This window comes from Neovison vison, chromosome 11 (assembly GCF_020171115.1).
Source record: "Neovison vison isolate M4711 chromosome 11, ASM_NN_V1, whole genome shotgun sequence".
In the NCBI taxonomy this organism is placed as follows: Eukaryota; Metazoa; Chordata; class Mammalia; order Carnivora; family Mustelidae; genus Neogale; species Neogale vison.
The window spans coordinates 154,495,457-154,520,377 of NC_058101.1; the positions used below are offsets into that span (position 1 = coordinate 154,495,457).

A 24,921-nucleotide genomic window follows, 5' to 3' on the forward strand; every position below is an offset into this window, starting at 1 on the left:
CTTGTCTGATTTGACTTCCACATAGTAAAGTGTGTGGATGGATAAGAATTTTCACAGTCCTTTTCACAGAAATTCACCAGACACTGTGCTCATGTATAAACATTTAGACTCTACCTCTACTTAAGGAAAAAAAAAAAAAGATTACAAAGAAAATTTTCCTCGATTGCTGGTTTTTATAGAGTTTGTCTTTGTCTTTCATGGGCAATCCAAAGTTTTTTCACGCCTGCGACACTTGGGGTTAGGTGGGACAGAGACGAGCGATATTTCTTGGGTCCCAGGCACTGCCCTGAAAACCTGAAACCCTTGAACTTAGAAAATACAGTGACTAGAATATGCTTGATAAATAAGGCAAAATTAAAGTCGTTCCTGACAAGCAATACAAAAAAAAAAAAAAATGACCTGGGTCACTACCCATAATTACAGGTCCAATAACCATGAAGCCCCATGTCCCTAAAACTGCCCTCCCTAGGCTTCCACGAAGCAGCCAGATCCCCGGGCCTCCGCGCACGACAAAGACCGAAGCTTCCTTGGGAGCCGCAGGCTTCTTTGAGAGAGAGTGATGTTTTCTTGGGTTAGCAGTTCGAAAGAAGCAACCTCGAGCATAGCGAGGCTCCTAATGAACTTCCTCTTTTTGTTGTTCCCCTTTTAGGACCTGTAGAAGGACGCAGCCGGTCCCTCTGCGTTGGAACCAGACTATTGCACCCAACGCCGGAGTCTGCGGTGTCCTGAGGACTGTGCGCGGCGACAGCCGCCAGCGTAACCCGAAGGCCCGTTCCCCACGCAGGCGCCCAGGCACCACCCCGCGTCTTCTGCCACTCGTAGGCGCTTGGGACCTCTAGGCCCAGGGGTAGATTCAGCCCCTCCTCCAGCACCTCCAGGAAGAACCAAAATTTCAATTTGGGATTTTCCTATAAACAAGAGCCTAGAGTCGTTTTTGCTGGATGCTGGATTTAATACGTGTATGTTTTTGAGAGATTTGTTTTTCTTTACTTTTGATTTTTGATCTGCGTTTATGTGACAGACTCTCACCTGTACCTTATTATTATTTTTTCTATCATTATTATTATTGTGTCTTGCTGCATCGCGCCTTGAGTCGCGAGTGACGGGACTCCGAAGCGTAGAGCTCGCGGGGGCGATGTACCAGAGCTTGGCCATGGCGGCCAACCACGGCCCCCCTCCCGGGGCCTACGAGGCCGGCGGCCCCGGCGCCTTCATGCACAGCGCGGGCGCTGCGTCCTCGCCAGTCTACGTGCCCACGCCGAGGGTGCCCTCATCTGTGCTGGGCCTGTCTTATCTCCAGGGCGGAGGCGGGGGCGCCGCGTCCGGAGCCACCTCTGGCGGCAGCTCCGGTGGGGCTCCGTCGGGTGCCGGGCCCGGAACCCAGCAGGGCAGTCCGGGCTGGAGCCAGGCGGGAGCCGAGGGAGCCGCCTACACCCCCCCGCCGGTGTCGCCGCGCTTCTCCTTCCCGGGAACCACTGGGTCCCTGGCGGCCGCCGCCGCCGCCGCCGCGGCCCGGGAAGCCGCAGCCTACAGCAGTGGTAGCGGAGCTGCGGGTGCGGGCCTGACGGGCCGCGAGCAGTACGGGCGTGCGGGCTTCGCAGGCTCCTACTCAAGCCCCTACCCCGCCTACATGGCCGACGTGGGCGCGTCCTGGGCCGCGGCCGCCGCCGCCTCCGCCGGTCCCTTCGACAGCTCGGTCCTGCACAGCTTGCCCGGCAGGGCCAACCCCGCTGCCCGACACCCCAATCTCGGTGAGTACTGAGCGCAAGCACCCGGGCTGGGTACTGGAGCAGGCTGTCGTGAGCACTGTTGGAAACATTTAATTTTTCACAAGTGTGCGTGTGGGGTGGCGGGCGGTAGGGAAGGGACAGAACGCGTGAGTTTCCAAGGAAGACAGAAGCTGGAGGCTCCGAACGCTGGCGGCGGTGCAAGTCACAGCCCCTGAGAGCCCAGATTCTGTTAAGCGGGAGCGAGCCTAGTCTCTGGTGCTTTTCTGAAAGAGAGAGGTGGCAGGGTCTGAGTGTGTCCCCGTTAAGCCCCAGACGTCGGGTTCGTGTGACCCCGCCATGCCCATCTATAGGTGACTGCGGGAGGGTGACAGGCTCACTGGAGAGCTGGGAGGGGCAGCTCCGGGAGCCCTTGGGGACAGCGTTCGCGATCGCGGGGTTTCTGCTCCCATTTCCTTTCGGCCCTCCCTTGGTGTCCCCAGCAGGGAACTGATTACATTGGCGAGGGCCCAAGATCTTTTGGGCCATTTGGCGGCCCAGTTGGAGGATCCTTCCGAGTGGCAGATGATTCTCCTTTCGGGATTTCACACCTGGTACAAAGGAGGGACTGGAGCAATGGAGATGGGTTGAACTGGGGCTGGCACCTTGTGGGTGCCCCGGGGCCAGAGCGCACTGCGCCCTGCGCGGGTCTGCGGGGGCACGTGTGCTGGGTGTATCGAAAGCGCATACCTGATCAGCGTCCAAGGGAGCCACGGGAAGCCCGGAAGGGCTTCTCTATAATATCTGACTTAAATGGAGATTTTGCAGCAGTTTCCCTAAGTTGAGCGTCCTCTTGTCCTGAGGGCTGAGGTTAGAAATAACAATCCTAATGGGCATCATTGAATATTTTCTGTGAAATGGCAAAACTGGGAATTACGGCAAACGTGGGCACTCTGGCTCCGATTTACAGACTGAACAAAATGAAATCTGAGAAAGGGTCTGCTTGCTTTGGAAAGGCAAGTAAAGGAAGTGGGAACCACTAGTTCAAAATGCAGACGACCTATGGCCTGTGGAATTTCAGGAAGGGCCAGGATTGGGTTTGGTTGGAGATGGTTTTTGCGGGGGAGGGGAAGCCCAGACCTGAGAAACAAAGTTAACATTTATTGACTACCTACTAAGTGCTAAATCCTTTCACATTTGTTCTCACTTTGAAGAGTAAAGCTTGTCCCTCCCAGGTTTCCAGTCTTAGGCTGGCTCTGAGAAGGGCCCTGGCTTTGAAGAGCTTTTAAATTATCCTCTGACCCTGGGTGGCCAGGGAAGGTCCCCAGGGGGGTCCAGCCAAATACACATCCCAGGTAAACTGATTAACCGTGGAAGTGGCGCCGGGGCTGGGTCTGTGGCTCGTAGTTTCCCCCTCCCCTTCTCAGGGGAGCCAGACGGCACCCCCCAGGGGAGGAGGGGCAACTGGCTCCGGAGCCTCTCCTAGGGCCTGAGCCAGATAGCTTGCTTGAAGCATCTCCATACAATGGCAGCTGGGAGTGGGTAGTTGGGTGTGTGTGTGTTGGGGTTGGGGGTGGGGCGTGAGTTTTGGCTCTGTTTTCTCAGAACTCCCCCTTGCCTCTAGAACTCTCTCCCTGGACATTATGTTTTAAAATAGGGAGAAATGGCCCCAGAGTTCCACTTCTTGTAACTTGTGGTGGGAGTGGAAAGGTTGCTTCCTAACCCCTGTAACCTGGAATGAGAATTTGGTGTTTGGTTAGGGAAAAAAAAGTTCAAAGTCCAAAAATGGAGCATATGCTTTTCTGGTCATCAGAATTACAACCACAACAATGTTTTAAAAAAAAAAAAAAGTGCTGGGTGAGTGCACACAGTATTTAAATTCTAACATGTAACCCATACTATTTAGGAGGATGCTGGAGTAAGTAATGTTTCCCAAATTTCAGGGTCAGCAGATGACAAGCTAACCTCCAAGGGGCATCTCCTTGCTGAGAAGTGTGGCCTGTCTTCCCAGTACTCTGCTCTGTTCCACTAGTTCAGGAAGTCCCACCTGGCGTAGCAGCTGGATTATCTCCTCTATAGAGAGCCAAGTGTGTTAAATGGTCTTCATGAAAGCTTCCATGTTATTTTTGTGAGAGAACGTGAGACATGTGGAACCTGCTGGCATTCCCATCCTCAGCATGTTCTGTAGGTGGCACTTACCTACAAGCAAGTTAATTACAAAAACAGTGTATGTAAATAAATATGTATTTTTTAATCTTTTCATCCTATCCCTTGACCCCTCCTATAAATGCCTGCTAACTTGATCAAGGACCAGCTCCAACATATTAGCTGATGCTGAGGGATAGAAACATGATGACAAGTGATTACTGATTCCATGATATTTACTGAGAGCCTGTTGTTTGGAGTGGCCACTGGGCCCCCAGATGGCAAGAGAGCATGGTAGAATGACAGGCAAATGTTCATTCAATCCCAGTAACCCTGTGATCTTGGGCAAATTACTTACCTCTCAGTCTCCCCTCTTTTTCTGTGAAATGGGATAATCCTAACTACCTTCAGTGTTGTCTTATATTAGAAAAATAAGGCAGTGTTTGTGAAGTAGTTGGTTTGGGCCCATAAAAGATGGCTATTTTGTTAAGCAGCTACTCACGGTCATGTGGAGTGACCTATGTTTTTCTGATTTTCTCAGGACTGAGGGGTTTCCCAGGACTTGGGATTTTTAGTGCTAAACCTAGGGCAATCCCCAATACACAGGGATGGTTGGTGACCCTAAACAGACATGAAAATGGGTAGATGACCCAGTAGCATGCTGCAGTAATGAGCTAAGAGGAAAAGAGAGAAAACAGAAGTGGTTCTTTCTTCTGCCTAGGAATCTGGAAGTCTTCACCTAAGTGGTGTCATCTTCATTTGGTCTGGCAGGGTAAGTAGCAGGAGTTGGCCAGGGAAAGCATAGCACCTACAATTAAAAAAAAGAAAGAAAGAAAAGGACAGGAAAAGTTAAACTCTCATTTGCCATCACATTTTGTGGTACTGTGAAATGGTACAACACAGCTTGGCTTTCGTGTAAATAATATATTTACAGCCATAGGTAAAACCACACAGACTAACACACTCTTCATCTCAGAAACTAGTTTCAATTTCAGTGAGAAGAAAGAAGAGAACAGCTTTATTTTTTTATGAAGTATTAACTACCTTGTTTTTAACAATAGTTAATATCTCGCCAGAGTTCTTATGTTGGTTATTGGAAAAGACAAAAATCAAAGTACGAGAAGCTAACAAGGGCCTCTGTAAGGCCGTGCACTTAGGTTGGAAGGAGTTATTCCACCTTGACTGTAATGTATATGAACTTAAGTTCATTCCAAGTTCAATATGAGCCTGACCCTGAAACAACCATTGACATCATTAATTAGGCGGCTTTAATGGAATTATGTGACCTTACTGAGGGCAGGTAGAGTCTTAGTCATATTTAAGTGCCAGGCACATGCTGGGCACTTGGCAAATATTTGAGTAGAGATCTAGGAGGTAATTGCCACAGTACTCTGCCCAGGTCAAAACACACAGAGTGGCTGCTTTAAAGGCCCACTGGGGAGCCTGGGGACAGAGGGAGCAGGGTGGGAGAGGGTTCTGGAACCCTTGAGAAACCACCGAAGTTGTTTTAGGTTGGTTAAGAAGGAGAGAGAATGACTGTGTAAAAACAACTGATGGGGTGTCTGGGTGGCTCAGTAGGTTAAGCATCCAACTCTTGGTTTTGGCTCAGATCATGGTATCAGGGTCATGAGACTGAGCCCCATGTCCAAGCTCTGAGCTCAGTGGGGCGTCTGATGGAAACTCCCTCTACCTCTCCTTCTGCCCTTTTCTCTTAAATCGATTAATCAATCAATCAATCAATCAGTCTTTAAAAAAAACATCTGAAAGGCAAAAGCCTATGTCTTTTCAACGTTGTGTTGCTCCAGGTGAGCGAATATTAGGTTTGGCAAGAACGCTTTCTCTTACATGATTGTAGTTGTTGAGTTGGAATATGGAATATGGCTTCTCTTAATAATAACCTCCTGGGCACTGAGAGTGTTTAAGGGGATGTGGGTTACCCTCTGCCCGAGGAGCTGGGCAGGGGATTCTTGCATTTCAAGGGCTAGAGCCCATGTTTATATGCCCAGGAGATAGCTAGAGAGGGGTAGGAGAGCTGTGTCTCCTTGTGAAGGAACCAATCAGAATGGTTACAAAGGTATATCAGTTTGTCAAAACTCATGGAAATGTACTTATAAAACAGGAGTCTTTGACTATATGTATGTATAGCACAATAAAGTTGATTTTTGTTTTAATTAGTGCCTGCAAATACTTAAAGCAGAAAAGGAGGCAGTGGAAATGATGTATACATACGCCACGGAGGAAATAGTATTGTAACAGATGTGACTGGAAAAGCAAAGAAAATAATGCTTTATGATGCAATAACAATTCTTTTTAGGTAACAGAGAAACAAGCAATTATAATGCTGTTAAAGGATCTCAAATTTTTAAAATAGTTTTAAGGGTTGATTAAAAAAATAACACAGTCAAATACATGTATATTATCCAGGGTCAGTGGGGTGATCTCTTTAAAAGCTTTGCTTCATTCGTGGGGTCATGAGAGTTTGTTTATGGTACAGGTCAGTGGAAAACTCTCTCAAGTGTTTTCTGGATCTTTGGGGAACTGCTTATCAATGAAGCCGTTTTCTTTCAGAGCCGGTTCATTTATATAGGGAACTTTGCGAGATCAGCTCTGAAGTAGCTTGTTTGGCTAGAGAATGATTTGTCAGTCTCCGAGAAAACCAAAGTTGTTTGACTTTCCGGTTACCACCCTGAGCAGGTCAGTCAGAGCTGGGGCTGGTCTGTGGTGCTAGATTGAGAACCAATGAAGTGGGGCAGGCGTGTGCAGGGTGGCCAGGGGTGTGTCACTGCTTCCAGTGAAATCTGTCACCAGCCCAATTGTGTCCCATCAAAAGGTCAGGCCACATTTGCTAGGCACTTTCTAAGCACTCAGGTAGAATGATGCACAGGAGACAGTTTTAGATAACACTTTCTTCTGTATCCCTGTCCATTTTTTTTTGTTTGTTTGTTTTCTAACTTAAATGAGCTAAGAAAACAAACATACTCTGAAATGTGGGGAAACAGGAACTTTGATACCTGTTGGGGGGAGTGTAAATTGTTACAAACTTTACAGACGGCCCTCAGTGATATCCAACAAATTATAAAGTGGCTACCCTTGATCCAGAAATTTAACTTCTAGGAATTAATTCTGGCCCAGCTGTGGCCCAGTTTGTAATAACAAAAATTGGGAATAATCTAAATGTTTATTATCAGGGGACTGTTTGTATATACATCAGACATACAATAGGATATCACATAGGCTTAAAAAATTGGGAAATTCAGGGGCTCCTGGGTATCTCAGTCATTAAGCATCTACTTAGGTCATGATCACAGGGTCCTGGGAATGAGTCCTTCATCAGGCTCCTTACTAAGTGGGGAGTCTGCTTCTCCCTCTCCCACTCCCCCTGCTTGTATTCTCTCTCTGTCAAATAAAGAAATAAAATCCTTAGGAAATTCATTATATGATGGTATAGAGTCTTCTCCAAAGATACTTATAAGTATAGGATATGTATATTGCAAGTTACTTGTGTTGAGAGAAAGAAAGAAAGGAAGGAAGGAAGGAATGAGCAGGGCACGTGGGTGGCTCATTTGGTTAGGGGTATGACTCTTGATCTCAGGGTCCTGAGTTCAAGTTCTGTGTTGGGTTGTATGCTGGAGCCTACTTAAAAAAAAAAAAAAAGAAGAGAGAGAGAGAAGCGTATATGTATTTGAAAATGTTTAATTTCTCTCTGGAAATACAAGGAATTTGTATTGTCAGTTACCCATGGAAAGGATAACTGGGTAGGTGAGGATAAGGATGGGGAAAACACTTTTACTGCATATGCCTTGGAATCTTTTGATTTTTTTTTTTTAAAGATATATGTATTTTCATTTAGAGGGAGAGCAAACAGCGGGAGGGGCAGAGGCTGAGAGAGAATCTCAAAGGGGAGGGGCAGAGGGAGAGAGAATTATTTTTTTTAAGATTTTATTTATTTATTTATTTATTTGTCAGAGAGACAGAGAGCACACAAGCAAGCAGAGTGGCCGGCAGAGGCAGAGAGAGAAGCAGGCTCTCTGCCAAGCAAGGAGCCTGATTCAGGACTTGATCCCAGCGGGATCATGACCTGAGCTTAAGGCAGCGGCTTAACCGACTGAGCCACCCAGGTGTCCTGGGAGAGAGAATTTCAAGCAGACTTTATGCAGAGCTGGGAGCCTGGTGTGGGGCTTAATCCCATGACCCTGAGATCATGACCTGAGCCAAAACCAAGAGTCAGACGCTCATCCGCCTATGCCACCCAGGAGGCCCTGTAGAACCTTTTGAATTTTTAAGCAACTCAGCATTTTTAATTTTAATTTTTAAAAAAGATTATTTGTGTATTTATTTATTTGAGAGAGAGTGCAAGCACACGAAAGCACAAACAGTGGAGAGGGAGAAGCAGGCTGCCCATCCAGTAGGGAGCCGGATGCGGGACTCGATCCCGGGACACTGGGATCATGACCCAAGCTGAAGGCAGCTGCTTAATGTACTGAGACACCGAGGCACCCCTTAACCATTTTTTAAATAGTCACTTCTATGCTTCTTTATTAGCCCATTAAATCATAAAATACTTTTAAAATATTAAGGAGGTTAAGGTTAAGTTTTATTCAATTTTACTCTTTACCATCTTAGCCATTTTTAAGTGTATAGTTCAATAGTGTTAAATATATTCATATGGGGCGCCTGGGTGGCTCAGTGGGTTAAAGCCTCTGCCTTTGGCTCAGGTCATGATCCCAGAGTCCTGCTCAGCAGGGAGCCTGCTTCCTTTCCTCTCTCTCTGCCTGCCTCTCTGCCTACTTGTGATCTCTGTCTGTCAAATAAATAATAAATAAATAAATATATATTTTAAAGATTTTATGTATATAATATATATAAAGTATAATAAATAATAAATAATAATATATAGTATAATAATAAATAAAATAAAAAATATATATATTTTCATATCATTGTGAAACAGGTTTCCAGAACTTTTCATTTTGCAAAACTGAAACTCTGTACCAATCAAACAACAGCTATTTCCTCCTCCCCAACCCGTGGTAACTGCCATTTTAATTTCTGTCTGTGTGAATTTGACTACTTAGGTACCTCATGTAGGTGAAATCTTATAGTAGTTATCTTTTTGTGACCGGCTTATTTCACTTAGTATAATGTTCTCAAGGTTCATCCATATGAACCTTGAGGTAATATATCATATGACTTCCTTCCTTTCTAACACTGAGTGATATTCCATTGTATGTATATATCGTATTTTTTAAATCCATGCATCCATCATGAATAGTTGAGTTGTTTCCACCTCTTGTGAATAATGTTGCTGGGAAAATTGGTGTGCAAAGGGTACCTTTTGAATTTTGAACCGTATGAATATATTACCAATTAAAAAAAACATATTGAACCAATTAAGTTATTAAAGAGACATACAGCACTCATGAAGTAACTTCCTGAGATTCTCCCTCCCTCTTTTTGTTTATAACAGGGTTCTATATTTAGAGTTATGGATGCACAGGAAAAGTACTTTGTAGTATAAATTGTTGTTTATTGAATTTAGCTTTGGTTTTTGCTTATTTAACAGGGGATTGCTTTACCAAGGGGACAAAAAACCCTTATCCTGTGCTCAGTAATGTCTGTGGGTAGCACATCTCAGCAATTGTCAAATTGCTGGCATTGGGGGCACAGACATAGGTGCCCTTTCCTGGTGTGGCTGTTGTCCCTCAGGTTATACTGGGGCTAGAACCAGGAAAAAAAGGCAGTGAAAGGATGATGTTAGAAAAACAAATTATCTTCCGCCAAGGCAAAGTAAGTCTTTTAACCAATTTTTTTCAGCCTGTCCTTTTTTTGTTGTTGTTTTGTTTTTTAAGATTTTATTTGTTTATTTGAGAAGAGAGAGTGCGAGCAGGAGCAGGGGGAGAGGGAGAAGCAGGCTCTCTCCACTGAACAAGGAACCCCATGTGGGGCTTAATGTGGGGCTGTATCCTGGGAGGATGAGATCAGGACCTGAGCCAAAGGCGGCCCTTAATCCACTGAGCCCCCCAGGAGCCCCTCAGCCTGTCCTTTTAAGGCAATTGAGTTGTACCAAATTTAGAGCTGAAGCCTGTTGCAAATATTGCTGCTTTTGTTTGCATAGGAAAGAGGAAGGACTTCGGGTTTTTCCATTGCCTTGCTCTAGAGGCAATTCTTGGAGGCCCCTGGATGCTGGTGCTTTAAGAACTTGAAGGACAAGGGGAGTTAGAGAGGAGAAGGGAGTTGGGGGAAATTGGAAGGGGAGGTGAACCATGAGAGACTATGGAGTCTGAAAAACAATCTGAGGGGTTTGAAGTGGCAGGGGGAGGGGGTAGTTTGGGGGAACCAGGTGGTGGGTATTAGAGAGGGCATGGATTGCATGGAGCACTGGGTGTGGTGCAAAAATAATGAATACTGTTATACTGAAAAAAAATTAAAAAAAAAAAAAGAAAAAGAACTTGAAGGAGCCTTTTTGCCATCTGAAAGTATTTTTCCGCTGGTGACTTTTTTGATCTGCACATCCTGAATAAGGTGCAGGTGACAAAGCCCTCTCATGGTTTGGGAATAGGTACCATTCCGTTCTACTGACTTTCTATGGTCGATGACATTGTCTCATGTAGCACAGTCCCTGAAGGATAATTTTTTTTTTAAAGATTATTTATTTATTTGACAGAGATCACAAGTAGGCAGAGAGGCAGGCAGAGAGAGAAAGGGAAGCAGGCTCCCAGCTGAGCAGAGAGCCCAACACGGGGCTCCATCCCAGGACCCTGAGATCATGACCTGAGCCGAAGGCAGAGGCTTAACCCACTGAGCCACCCAGGCGCCCCCCTGAAGGATAATTTAAACATTTTATTGGCTATCTGTAGAGCTATTTCTTTGTCTCCTTCTAAAACACGTAGGAACGATAATAGGGGTGGGAGTATAATAGGAGTAACTTCTGATCTGTTTTAGTTTCCACAAAATATATTTACAAGTTTGGATACATTCGTGTTGGGAAACTAGTTAACAACTTTTTAGGGACAGGAGCTTCTATCTTGTGCTATATATGTGCCTGTATCTTGCTCTCTGAAATGTAATTTATATATAGTAAGTTAGATCCTTTATCAAGGGTCAGTGGGGAAGTTGTCAGGTGATAGGGACTTTTAAGTCCTTCTGGAGAGGCAGATATGATCTCCATTTTGCCGAAGACGTAACTGAGCCTCAGAAAGATTAAGTAGTCTGCCCAAGTTCCCGGTAAGCAACAGCTCTGGCTTAGAACTCAGGTTAAGTTCAATTTCCAGGACTTCCATGCTTTTCTTTCATTTACCTCCTTTTGCCTTTGCCAAGCTTAAGATGAGGACGCTTATCCCTTTAGGACCATAAGGTGCAGGGTGTTTGAAAGATTCAAACTTTAGGATTTTTTTTTTAAGATTTTATTTATTTATTTGACAGACAGAGATCACAAGTAGGCAGAGAGGCAGGCAGAGAGAGAGGGAAGCAGGCTCCCCACTGAGCAGAGATTCCGATGTGGGGCTCCATCCTAGGACCTCGAGATCATGACCTGAGCCGAAGGCAGAGGCTTAACCCACTAAGCCACCCAGGTGCCCCAAGGATTTTTTTTTTTTTAAGATTTTATTTACTTGAGAGAGAGCATGGGGGAGAGGCAGAAGGAGAGGGAGAAGCGCACAGCCTGGTGAGTAAGGGGCCTGCTGCTGGCTCCATCCCAGGACCCTGGGATCATGACCTGAGCCTAGGGCAGATGCTTAATGTCTGAGCCACCCAGGTGCCCCTTAAGCTTTAGGATTTTCTATTACTTGGTCTCCACCCGCTCCTTCTCCCCGGTGGAGTTTTCCCTCTGTGTTCCTACTTCCCTTCAATGCTTCTTCAGGTGCCCTATTCTCTCTAGTGGTCTTCCATCTCATTCGGATTTTGCCGTCCCTGTACTCCATGAGTAGGACATTAGGAATCCCTGCCTTGCTTCAGCTTCCTTTTCAGCCTCCGGATTCTGCTGTGCAGAGAATTAAAGAGAGTCTTCCCAGAATTCAGACCCTCCAAGCTAGAGGATTCTTTCATTCTGGGGGGATTGCTGGCTGCAAAAGAAGGGCGAAACCATATGGCTCTATCAAAAAATCCTTTTCCTAAAAGAAGCCTAGAACCAGCTTTTCTGTATTCCTTTCCTCTGAAAATTCATATGTATCTGAGGTAGGAGCCGAGAAAGGAGGGGAGAAAAGCATTGTAGTAATTATGGTTTTAATGAAGATGAGAATAGGGGTGTGGATGTGTGGATGAGGATAGTGACTGAGCCCCATGGAGTTGAGCTGAGCTGAACACAGAAGCCATGGATGGAAGCTTTCTTGTTTCTGGCAGGGGGCCTATGGTTTTATCTATTACTGCTCTGTAATCAGAATTGAGCCAGGATATTCAAGCCTCTTATCTGAATGAAGGGAATTTGGTTTTCTGGCCTTCAGTATTTTGCAGAAGTCTCCAGACTGACTTCATGGCTCTAAGTATCTTTTTTTCCACCAAAGGAGGAATATAATTGAGACAGGTAAGCCATTCCATACCTTTAAAATCATGGAAAAGCCTCTGCAAGTGGAACGTGAGGCTGTCTTTCACTCTGCATCGAGTAGTCACAGATGTGCTTTGTTTCGGGAGGATGAGAAATGAAGGCGATACCACCACAGTTTGGTAGATTATTTAAACCAGAGGCTTTGGGATTCCCTCATTGCAGATCTTCAAATGGAATTTGATTCCTATATTACTTTTGTAGCCTTCCTTTTTCCCTTCCGGTTTAAAGCTCCATTTTTACTTCTAGAAATCCAGTCAAACTTTATCACCTCTATTCAGAATTGATCAATAGCAACTGGTGAGCAGGTTAATTATAATCGCAGAATAAACGCCGAAGTCTCAAAGTTCACCACTTCTGCAGTGTTTCCAAACCCCTCCGGGACTGTGCCAAGAGACTCTCATTGACCCATTCAGAGCAGGTGTGGGAGTTTGAACCAGGGGCAGACAATCGGATCTGATTCAAGACAACTCACTTTGGTTTCTTATCTGCAGCTTTTCCTATCTTACGATGTCTGTCATTTCAGATAAAAAAAGTTCAGTCAATTGAGCTGGGAAATGGCAAGTTACGTGTTCTTCTGATAAAAGTTTTCAAGTTGTTGTTTTATCAGATTGGGTTGAAATTGTATGTTTCTGTCAAGGTCTGCAATGACCTTTTCAGATATTTTATCAGGTATTAGGTGGGGAGACCTTTTTTTTTTTTTCGTTCTCTCTTCGACCTAGCAAAGAATGACCTGACTTCCAAGATCATAAATCAAACCAGGTAAAGAGAGGCAATAATACAAGTTACCCCTTGAAATTGACTAGGTGGGGGGAAAACAAACAACAAATAAAACCTTTCCCTAGCCCATAGAAAGAACTTAACTTGACCCTAAATAAAGAATGTGGTTCTCATAGAGTACACAGTTAATAGGAAAATACTGCTTATTTGAAAAAAGAAAATGTTTTCCAGGTCAAAGATGGCTTCAGAAAAGCAAATAGTATTTTTTTTTCAAATAGTATCAGTAACACTTAATTATCCTTCTTTTATTAAACTCCACGTATGTTTAATATGGAAAAAATAAAACTCACATACACCAATACACAAATAGTTGGTAATCTTACCACCAAAGATAACCACGGTTAGGCATTAATCCTTGACTTCTTGGTTACCATACATATAGAGGCATGCATATATGTATATATTTAAACAGTCGTAAAAGATTGTTTAGTTATTTCAGCACCGAAGAAAGTTTTTAAAGATCAGTGACCCAGGCTGGCTCCTGAAGTTAGATCCCTTAAGTAGAGCAATGATGGGGAATTGGCAGGAGGAACTGCCCATAATAAATAGCCAATCAGATGGGAGAGTTGTATATAAAAACTCAGTTTTCCTGCCTTTCAGTTTATTGTGTATATAGCCAATTTAAAGCTAGAACATATGTGCGTTTGACGTGGTTCCCCCTCAAAGTGAGGCAGCCAGTTGCAGGGTATGTTGGTTTGTGAGCCCTGAGCAGTAGCTTTCAGCCCATTTTTCAGAAAGGGAAGTCAATGAAGTGAAGGACCCTGTGCTCTCCTTTTTCTGCTGCATGACTTTGGACACCTTAGCATGCCTCTCTTGGGTCCAGGGCAAGCATTTGTAAGGTTCAGATGCCCATCCAGGAGCAGAAATGGTAAGAAGGGGAAGGGCTACTCTCTATAGGGCCCTTTGGGGTATTTAAAATCCAGGGTATTATACATCTTCTAGGATAATAGTTCATGTTGGCTTTGTCTTCCCTCATACCAAAGCTATCATAGTAACTTATAACCTTTCTGGGCTTGCCTGAGTATCAGACTCAAATTTGTGCAGTCTCTGTAACGTTGGTTTCCATGGCCACCTGCCTCATTTGAAGCAATGGTGTCTGTGAGATTTGGGGTTTGATGGGCAGTTTTATTTTTTATTAGACATAATAAATTACTTAGCTCCTAATATGTAAGAACAACTTTTGGAAACCTTGGGTGGTGTTACCTCAGAGTTGGTCTCAGTTTATTGTTCCTTTGGTTTTGCTTTTCTGTTATTACCAAATCCATTTGGTGTCTGAGTTTCTAGGAGCCCGTGGAGCTCCATTCTAAACACCAGACCCAGACACACCATTTGTTTTGTCAGCCAACCAGCCAACAGGTATTTTTGCCTGCCTCCTGTGAGCTGTGTACTTGTTAGGCTTTGGAGATAAAAAATGAACAAGATGGCTTCTCTATCCTAGCAGCTTACAGCGTGGGAGGGGAGATAAAAAGTGAATGTGCCCTCTTGGTGCAGGGAGGGCCCTGGCAACGTAAATCAGGGTTTCATGGGAGCCCTTAGCATACTTACACCGGCCTGCCACCGCTGACCAGGCTTCCTGGTGGAGGAAATTCCTATGTTGTGTCCACAAGGTGATGCCTACCTCCCCGCTGTATTTTCACACCCATTTTCCCCCAGTCAGAGAAAGAACTTGGATGGAAAGGAGGCCGCATGCTAGAGGATATTTGGGAGGAGTTAGCGTATGTGTGTTAGCAGTAAGGCACCACATGGCTGTGTGGTTTGCATCTAGGCTGAGGTGGAAAGAAGATGCAAAATTCTAGGCCAACCCTAGTTCCCACACCAGATCTCTGCCCTAGGAAAAAGAGAGACCTGGTTAATCCAGGAGGTGGGGTCCTACCCTGTTTTGTAATCCCACCTGCTTCTGGCACTGCCTCTCAAGGTGAGGTGGGTGTCGGGAGTGGCCTCGATGAGGAATATAGATAATTATGGGGGGAATTATAGGGGGAAAATACTGTTTATGCAGGTGTGCTTCCCTAGACCCAGAAAATGGATTAGCCAGAGCATCTACCTCCCAGGAAGTTTAGAGGTGAAAATAAAGATTTTAAGGTCAATACTCTTCGTTCCCTAGCTTCAACAAATAGCAACTCATGACAAGCTGTTTTCATCTATATGCTCCCCTTCCACCATACTATGTTATTTTGAAGGAAATTCCAGAGAACTTATCATTTCATCTATAAATATTTCTGTATGAAAAGATACAAGGACACTTAAAAATATATATAGCTTCAATGCCAATGTCACTCTGATATGAATTATCACTCCTTAATATCATTAAATGTCCTCAGTGTTCAGATTTTCTACTTGTCTAATTTTCTTAGATTGTTTGTCTAAACCAGGTCCATATTTTGCCTCTGTGGAGTCATATTTGCCTCTGTTAACATGTCTCTCAATTTTTTTTTAATCTATAGGTTCCCTTTTTCCCCTTCTTTTTTTGTTGCAATATATTTGCTAAAGATAAACTAGGCTTCTCCTGTAGACTTTTCCTACCCTACAGCCTAGATTCTGTTGATTGCATTTCCTGCATGACATTTAACATGTTCTTCTGCCCTATTTTTTTTAATGTAAATCTGTATTTGGAAAAATAGAATTAATCACATTGAGCAGTCATTGATGGACATTGCCCAGATCTATTATTCCATTAAAGGTTGCAAATGGTGATATTCTAATGATCCCATTTATTAGCTGAAATATATCCATAACAGTAAAAAACACTTCAGTTACCAAATATTTGGTTACCCTGAGATACAGTTTGTAAAGGAAAGGCAAGGTGAATGCTTGCTGCCTTCACCTTACTTTCCAAAATAATGAATTCGTTCCCTGACATCCTTCAAATATTACCAATGACATTTTTTTTAGTATTGTTAAGAACTCAGAGATTTAAACATATATGATGTGTTATAATCCATGTAGCTATTATCCTGTTTGAAGCTCAGATTGTTCTGTCTTTGCCAGTAGGAACCTGTCCAAGTTGGCTCCTGTGTTCTTTTGACAAAAATCTAAGTCTGATCCTTTCCTGCTTTCCACATGACAAAATATTCCAAGCTCTTCTTAGCATCTTCTCCTCCCAGAAGCTAACTCTGCTAGCTGTGCTTTTTGCTCTTGGGTTAGTCATTCCATATAGAGTGAGGGAAAACTTCCCCATCCCACCCAAAGATAAGATAAAAGACTTCATGTGACGATACCACACTTCCCATTGAAATTTAGGACTCAAATGCTTTTACTTTCCTTTATACATATTTTTCTTTTTAACTGTGCTAAGATATACACAACAGAAGATTGACCAAATCTATTTTAAGTGTACAGCTCAATGGCATTGAGTGTGTCCATATTATTGTACAACCATCACCCACCATTCCTATCCAGAACTTCCCCATCTGAAACTGGGTATCCATTCCCCCTCTCCCTAGCCCCTGTCAGCTACCCTTTTATTCTCTGTCTCCATGAATTTGATACTATTTACTTCACATAAGTGAAGTCATACAGTATCTGTCCTTTTGGGTCTGGATTATTTCATTTAGCGTAGTGTTCTCCAGGTTCATCCGTGTTGTGGAGTGTGCCAGAATGTTCTTCCTGTAAAGGCTGAGTAATATCCCATTGTATGTGTAGACCACATTTTGCTGATCCATTCATCTGTGGTGGACCCTCGGGTTGCTTCTGCCTTTTGGCAATTGTAAACAAGGCTGCTGTGAACAGGGGTCTCCTCAAAATCTGTTTGAGCCCCTGCTTTTTGTTCTTTGGGGCATATACCTGGAAGCGGAAGTGGAACTGGATCATTCTGTGTGGTTTTGAGGAACCACTTTACTGTTTTCCATGGAAGCTGCATCTTTTTACATCTCTCATGCATCTTTGCAGCTATTAATCTTTCATCCACACCCAAAATTACATTCTCAACAACCCCATCATAATTTCACATTTGCTATATGCCGTAGAGTCTCCAAGAAACAACATCAACACTTTGACGAACAGTCTGTTCCTGAAACCAGTTTTGTGTGTTTGTTTTGGTCATTCCTTGCCTTTTGATTTTGGGGTTACTGCCAATGTTTCCGGCTCTTGGCTTTGTACTCCTCTTCTACGACATGAGCTGGGCTACTCCTAGTGGACAACCCCTGCCTCTTGCCTCTTGATGTGGTGCTCCCCCTCTGAGGGCCACATTGGACATTTTGGATGTTATCACCCATTTCTCAAAACTTTTCCCAGCACACCAGCAGCCTGGTTCCATTTCAGGGATTGACAAAATTGACATGGCTGGGGACAGATATGCAGGGCCTTGAAATCGGGCAGAGGAGTCTGGGGCTTTATGAATAAAGGGAAAACATATTGAATCAGTAAATTGGGAATATGTACACCCAGAGAGGTAGGTGTGTGTGTGTGTGTGTGTGTGTGTGTGTGTGTGTTTGGCTGGCTGGCATGGAGACAGAAAGCAGTGGCTCAGTGATAGGCTGTCAGAAGTATTTTCTAGTCTGGAGAATGAGTAAATAAAGTAAAAGGCATGGAAGGAAAGGCAAGAGAAAATCATCAGGACAGATTGGCCGAAGAAGGGCATGGGTGAAAACCATGGTCATTACCTTTCTTTTGAGTCTCTACAGGCTTCATTTGAGGACAAAGTGGTGTGGGAGATATGTGGATGACTACTTTCATACACCTATCATTCCTCCAGTTTACACAGGCCCAGGGGTGGTCATTCTGAAGCTGCCCACCAGGAAATCGCATTCAATTTGCTTCATTTCTTTTGGATTTTCAGCTGTTCTTCAATGTTGTCATGGAGAGTGAGTCCTATTATATAGCTCTCCTGCTTACCTGATAATCTCCTGGTGGCACTGGAGGTGGGAAGGAGGGGACACACAGTAGCAAATGGGACACAAGATCAAGGCAGGAACCCAGGGTTGGAGGCCTCACATCACCGTCCACTCACGTGGGCCAAACCAAGTCATTTCTTCATTCTGTGGGATTCCACTTCCTATCAGGAGCTCATAACTGCCCCACGCCTTTTTTCCTTTTGGTCCACTACCTTAGTTTCCTGGATTGAAAGAATCTGGAGTAACTTTTGAATATGGAATTGAGTAAATTGGAAATACATTTACTTACCCCACATTCCCTCCATGGCCTAGGGATTAGGGAATTTGATTAATTACTTTCCCCTTCTGCCTGGCAGCCTCTGACTGCTGGGTCAGCCTGGAAAATAAATGGCACTTCTAGGAAGGGCACCAGGCAGGAACTGGGAGTCTCTTATTTGACTGCTTTCCTATGGAGGGAAGAGCACATTCTGTATTTCTGGAAAGTCCCTTGGGTTTTACCGTTTAGGCTCAGTGGGTCTTGGTCTTTGACAGGAAGGCCAGGGTAATTGGAGCTTCCGAATCTAGCTCTTGACTCCAGAGGGGAGAGTTGCTGCTGTCTGTTATGGTGGTGAGGAGCGTAGACCCTGGAGCCCTGCACACTGAGTACCTCCTGATTATTACCCAGCAATTATTACCCAGCACCTTGGCAAACTATCTAATATCTGATAGTCTCAGTTTTTTTTCTTAATACCTTAATAATTCCATAATGGCCTTTTTATGCAGATAGCTTTTTTCCTCTTGTTTTCGCTCACTTGACTGTAGAAGAATTGGAAACAGACAAGGAAGAACCAAAGAATACACGATCACACTGCCTCTTGGTATCAAAGAGGGAGCAGAAGGTGGATCTTGTGAAAGCAGGAAAGTTGGAATGGGATCTTTCATTGGAATCTCTGCGGTGGGCTTATCTCTGCAGGCAGCCTTTGACATAACTCCAGGCAGAACTCCTGAGAATCAAACAGGGCCAGTGTTCTCACTGTATCTTAAGGTGCCATCTTTTTCTTGTAGTTCCAGTAAACTGGAAGTGTTTTCAGGGTATACCTCATTCATTTTGGGGTTCGAGATATACTTACATGGTAAATACTAAATAGATGTTCATTATCTGAAAAGATAAGGCCTGGAATTCATCCTAAAGTATATGTATGGGTCCTTGGGCTCCTGTACTCATACCTGCGGTCTGGCCCTGCTGAGACATTGAGGGGGAGGAGAGGCTGCATCCTTGTAAGAGGACGAACCAAGAGACAGAAGTCGAGGGATGACTGTGTCCCCATCCATGACTGGTTGTGCAGGGAGAGGGACCCAGCATGGGTTGGGGGGAGAAATGAGGAGATTGAGGGGTTGTAAGAATCTTGAAAAGGCAGCCCAAACTTAGAAGGCAGGAGGAGAGAGAAGAGCATGGAAGACCCCAGGGGTCTTCTCAAAGGTGATGACAAGGAAAGAGGCAGCTAAGGGTGAGGGACATGCAGGTGAAGTTTCCAGGGCACAGGTGGCATGGGCTTGAGTCTGTAGGCTCATCACCCTGATAGAAGCCTTGGGAACAGGAGAGAGCCCCTGGTGTATGGGGGAGAGTGATAGGGGCAGAGGAACTCTGCAGAGCTGGCCTCTGCTGAAGGTGGGGGGGTGGGTGTGAGGCAGTCCAGGTAATAGAAGCTGGTTAAGAGGAGCCAGGAGAGGAAGCTAAAAAAAATGGTTAGGTGCCCTCCAAGTTCTACCCTGTGAAAATCACCTGGGCTCATTCCATGATCCTATGGCGCTCTGCTGGGCCCTGATGATGCCCCCTTGGGCTTCCTAATTAAGCACCACCTGCAAAGTCTTCATATCCTATCAATGTTCTGGCCTCAGAGCCAAATCGATTATAATCTTTCCCTACTAGTTTACAGAAATTTGTGAAATTTTGCTCATCGAGTTTGTCCTTTCCTACCTATGGAGTGCCCAAATCCACTGTTTTCCTTCCTCCACACTTTGAACAGATTCCCAAGATCCGTCTCAGAGAGCCTCTTGAGGCACCAGGGAGAGTTTTGTGTATGCGAGTTACTGCCTCTCAACCTCATCATAACAGACAGGCTCAGGAACTCCAAGAGTCTCTGTAGAAACAAACTCTCCCGTCAGACTCTGTTTAAAGGGTGTAAGTGCCTTTTGATTTGGGTAGGAGGCTGGTCTCCCCCTGCCTGAAGTGCTTCACAGAAGTGACAAGACACTCTCCTTCAGGGAATGTTGATATTAAGTTTCCTGCCCTGTGTAAACACAGCTCCAGGAATGGCATTAATAAAGGGGACCCTTTCCCCAGGGCTAGGCAGAAGGGGCCGTCACGGGGGAGAACGACGAAGAAGACGGATCTGCTGGGGAGGGGAGAGCTGGCCATCTCACCAGCTGTTCATGGTGAAGGCAGAGCACATTAGCCAGACTTTCTTCCATCATTTTCAAAACTTTTGCTTCTGTTCCTTGTTGGGACCTCCAACTTTTTACTGTCGGACAGCTGATAGTCGGAGGCGCAGAAGAATCTCATGGTTGAGGTCTGGAGTCAGCACCTGATTTATACTTCTAGCTCTTCTTGTGGTGTTCCCCAGTTACCATGTGCACATGGTTGACCAGAGCCTACTTCATAGCGTTAGTGTGAGTAATAGGAAATAATGTTCATCAGCCATCATATTTGACATGCTAGGAGTATCTTTAAATATTAGCCATTAGTCCCCTGTTGATAAATGTTCACTATTACCATTAAAGGGATCAAATAGGATCTGTTTGGTCCCACTAATAAAGGGTTAGCTTGCACAGGGTTAGGTTGCTACCAAGTTGTATTGAATGAGGGTTTTAGAATTTGCCCTCATTCCAGTATCAATCTACATTTAAGGACAGAGACCCCACATCCAACTGAGGTGTGTCTATAATTCCTTCCACGTAGGGGGGCGTTTTACATAAACAGAGACTAATTGGGGTTGTAGATACCCAAAGAGTGACTTTTGTCATAGCTTTGGAATATTTAAAAAATCTTCGTAAGGGGGTTGGAAGCAGTTGTCTGCCTCCAATGAGATCCAAACAAAGTGAAAAAACAAAACAAAACAACAACATTGAGTTGTGCTCAGAAATAAAAGGTTGTGTGGCTATAGCCACAGAGGGGAGTGTGTGTCCTCTGGGAAAGCCGTCATGGGGTCTGTCTCTGGGAATCTCCAAGAATAAGTGAGACTCCCCCCACCTTCCACTGTGAACTGCCTCCTGGAGTCTCTTCTAGGGTCTGAATCAGATAGTATTATGGTTAACGTGATCATGGCGCTACCCTGTGTTTGCTGAGAAGCAGGGGTCCAGTCGCTTGGATTGTGGATTTCTGCCAGGAAATGCATCGAACCCATGGGGGCTGCCAGACTGTGAGGGTTTGGAGAAAGATATGAAGAAAAGGAGGAGTTGCTTATTCTTCCATTTTGCAATTGCTCTAATAACCCAGTGTATACCCCTACCTGGGTATTCGTCTCTGACAGATACTATGGGCTGGAGTCGGGACCTCGGTCTCTTTGTGCCTTTGCCTCTCTGAGAGGAGTGATGTGGACTTGGTGTCCCATCCTGCCTGTCTTCCCAGGAGTGTTGGTGGAAGCTGCACACTGTCCAAATGGGCTTTCTGGGCTTCCAGTTCTTTGGCAAAAATGAGTGAATGGAAACAGGAGGGTGAAGACTTGTGTGAGTGTTTTAATGACTTTGCTGAAAACAGAAGAAGGTGAAAAAAAAAGAAGGTGAAAAATAGGAACAAGTGAATTACTTGTATTCAGGAGCAGGGCCTTTTGTCTGGCGCTCTGTTTCGGACCGAGGACAACAACTGGTTAGAAGCACAGGCCGCGATGAGGAGCATGGAGCCTGGGTCTGCACTCACAGCCATGCTCAGCCCGGCTAGCCGCCAGGCACTTTGGAGACATTTGGTGGAAGCGTTGAGGCCCAGCAGACACTCTGAGAGCGTATGGTGTCACTGCTCTCTTCTGTCATTGTTTCATTGTTTCATTATTCCCAATGCCTGTCCTGCGGGCAGGAGTTGCAGTGTCCATTAGCAGGGGAGGAGACTGAGGCTGCAGGATGCCCAAGGCCACAAAGGGGCTGAGGCTGGTGGCCCTTGGGTCAGCTTGACTTCTGGGGCCACTGCCCATCCATTCCTGGTGGCATTGGCCGCACTGATGGCGCACGCCCTCCCATTTCAAGGAATTGTCCATGCTGAGGCCACCACAAGTGATCCCAAGCCCCTCTAGCAGGGCTGGGCCACTTGGGTGTCTTCCTTTCCTCAGGATCTCACTGCCACAGGATCTTCCTCTCATCCTGGCTTTTCTGTGGCTACAGCTGCCTCTGAGTTTCTTCCTGGAAGAGTTAGGGAGACCCTGCCATGAGGACTGTCTCTCCCCAGCGGGTTCCTCTTATTTGTAAAGATGAATACATTACTGACTAAAAAGAGAGAGACACAGTAGCCAAAAGGTGGGAGCAACTCAGGTGTCCCTAGATGGGTAAATGGGTGAACAGAACGTGTTATAGACATACAGTGGAATATTTGTTCAGAAAGGAAGAGGATTCTGACATAGTCTACAACATAGGTGAACTGTGAGAACATTATGCTAAGTGAAATAATCCAGCCACAGAAAGACAAGTTCTGGGGCACCTGGGTGGTTCAGTTGGTTAAGTGTCTGATTCTTGATTTTGGCTCAGGTCATGATCCCAGGGTCATGAGATTGAGCCTCAGGTCGAACTCCACACTCAGCACCGAAGTCGGCGTGAGATTGTCTCCCTCTGCCCCTCCCCGCCCCAGCTCATACACTCCCTCTCTCTAAAATAAGAAGAAAAAAAAAAAAGACGAATTCCATATGATTCCACTTATATGAAGTGCCTAGAGTAGTCAAATTCGAAGAGACAAGATGTAGAATGGAGGCTACTGGGGCTACTAGAGGGAAGGGAGTTCTTTAATGGGTACAGTTTCAGTTTAGTAAGATTAAAGAGTTCTGGAGGTGGGTTTCACAGCAGTATGAATATACTTAACACTATTGAACTGTACACTTAAAAATGGTTAAGTGATACTTCTATGTATCTTTTACTGTAATTGAAAATAAAAAATAAAGAGACTATGTGAAAGCTTAGCAAATAGAGAATAAACTGTAGAACTTCTCTCTTCTCAAGACCACATTCTGTGTCCTTCTCCAAAGGCGTGAGCAGTATGAATGTCTTAGTTTGTAGTCCTTCCTGAGTTTGCTGTATCATACTGCTGTTCCGTAGCAGCTTCACACTTTTCCCTAGATGTCTGCCAAGTAAGCGAAAGTTGTGAAAGGATGCATTGAGCGACTAGGTCTTTGTCATCAAATATGCTTCCGGAGTGCTGGGACTCAGCCGTGGTGTTTTGGATGCAGGAAAAAAGGCCCAGAGCTGAGGTCTCGACGGCCTCCATGCAAGGAATCTCCACTTCTAGACAAGAGTACAAAAATAGAGAGAAGATAAAACCTACCCAATAAACAAGGTGTGAAATATATCCTGATCTCTATGTGCTTATAATCTGGCTTAGGATCAAAATGTAGTTTGGTAGAAAAGAATAAAATCATGCTGAATGATCTAGACGATACTCCATGACAAGGATAAAATAGGTAATTCAGTATCAATGTGATTAATGGTCACGTAAACCCATGGAAATCCTGGGTTAGTCTAGGAAGTCTAGTGAGTGGAAGAGAGCCAGTGATAGGATTTGAGAAGGATGTATTGTGAAAAAAGGGGTGGACACTTCACGTGAAAGAAGCTGAGGAAAGGTTTCCCAGGCCTCCCTGAACACCAACAAATCAGGTTAAAAAAAACCAAACTGAACCCCCAAAAGTAAAAATTTCATCCCCAGTGAGAGTAGGAAACAACAACTACCCCATCTACAGAAATACTGTCAAATACAATGGAAATTCAGACCCCACTGAGGATCCATACCTCTCAGCTCTCCAGCAGCTTGTAAATTTCCCAGGTAAGAAAGGAAGCGGGATTGGAAAGAAAGAGCCAAAGTTTTCATTATCTGCAAATGAGAGAATGGTCAGCTTTGGTAAACAGATCTGCAAGATTGCTATGGAGAAAGCTATCAAAACTTTGATAAAGGATGTCAAAGAAGACATGACAGAATGGAAAAAGACACTTTGTTCTTGGATGGAAAATATAGCAGTTTTCTTTCTTCCAAACGCCGCTAGCAAATCCAAGAATTTAATGCAGTCTCAGCAAACATCCCAACAGGATTTGATTTCTTTCTTTCTTTCCTTCCTTCTTTCTTTCTTTCTTTTTTTAATTTTATGTATTTATTTGAGAGAGAACAAGAGAGCAAGCAGGAGTAGGAGGGAGGGGCAGAGGGAGAAGCAGACTCCTCGAGTAGCAGGACACCCTACCAGGGCTTGGTCCCAGGACCCCAAGATCACGACCTGAGATCATAACCTGAGCCTAATGCAGCTGCTTAACCAACTGAGCCACCCAGGTGCTCCCCAGCAGGATTTCGTAAATGCAGCCTGTCAAGCTGATTGTCAGATTTATATGGAAAAGTTATTGTACAAGAATAGGCAAGATAATTAAAAAAAAAAAGATTAGTTATTTATTTGACAGAGATCACAAGTAGGCAGAGAGACAGGCAGAGAGAGAGGAGAAAGCAGGCTCCCTGCCGAGCAGAGAGCCCAATGCGGGGCTCGATCCCAGGACCCCGGGACCATGACCCGAGCTGAAGGCAGAGGCCCTAACCCACTGAGCTACCCAGGTGCCCCTAGCCAACATAATTTTTATAAAAAAGACAAGAAGCTAGAAGTTGCCTTATCAGAAATCAACAGGTGAATATATCCGGGGGCAGAAATTGATGCAAGGATGTTCATTACAGCCCTCTGTGTGCAGTAGTGAAAAACTACCTGCCAAAATAGCCCAA

General features: G+C 44.8%; 1 protein-coding gene across 6 annotated transcripts in view; it reads left to right on the plus strand.

The window, feature by feature from the left end:
• The window catches only part of GATA4 (GATA binding protein 4), an 82,106-nt gene that overhangs the window by 31,968 nt on the left and 25,217 nt on the right, over positions 1-24,921 (plus strand). For all 6 annotated transcript variants that reach the window (XM_044225060.1, XM_044225063.1, XM_044225061.1 and 3 more), the window contains one exon: positions 650-1,751. In XM_044225060.1, coding sequence (XP_044080995.1) covers positions 1,136-1,751 — 616 coding nt within the window. In that variant the 5' untranslated portion in view covers positions 650-1,135. The remainder of the gene's footprint in view (positions 1-649; positions 1,752-24,921) is intronic.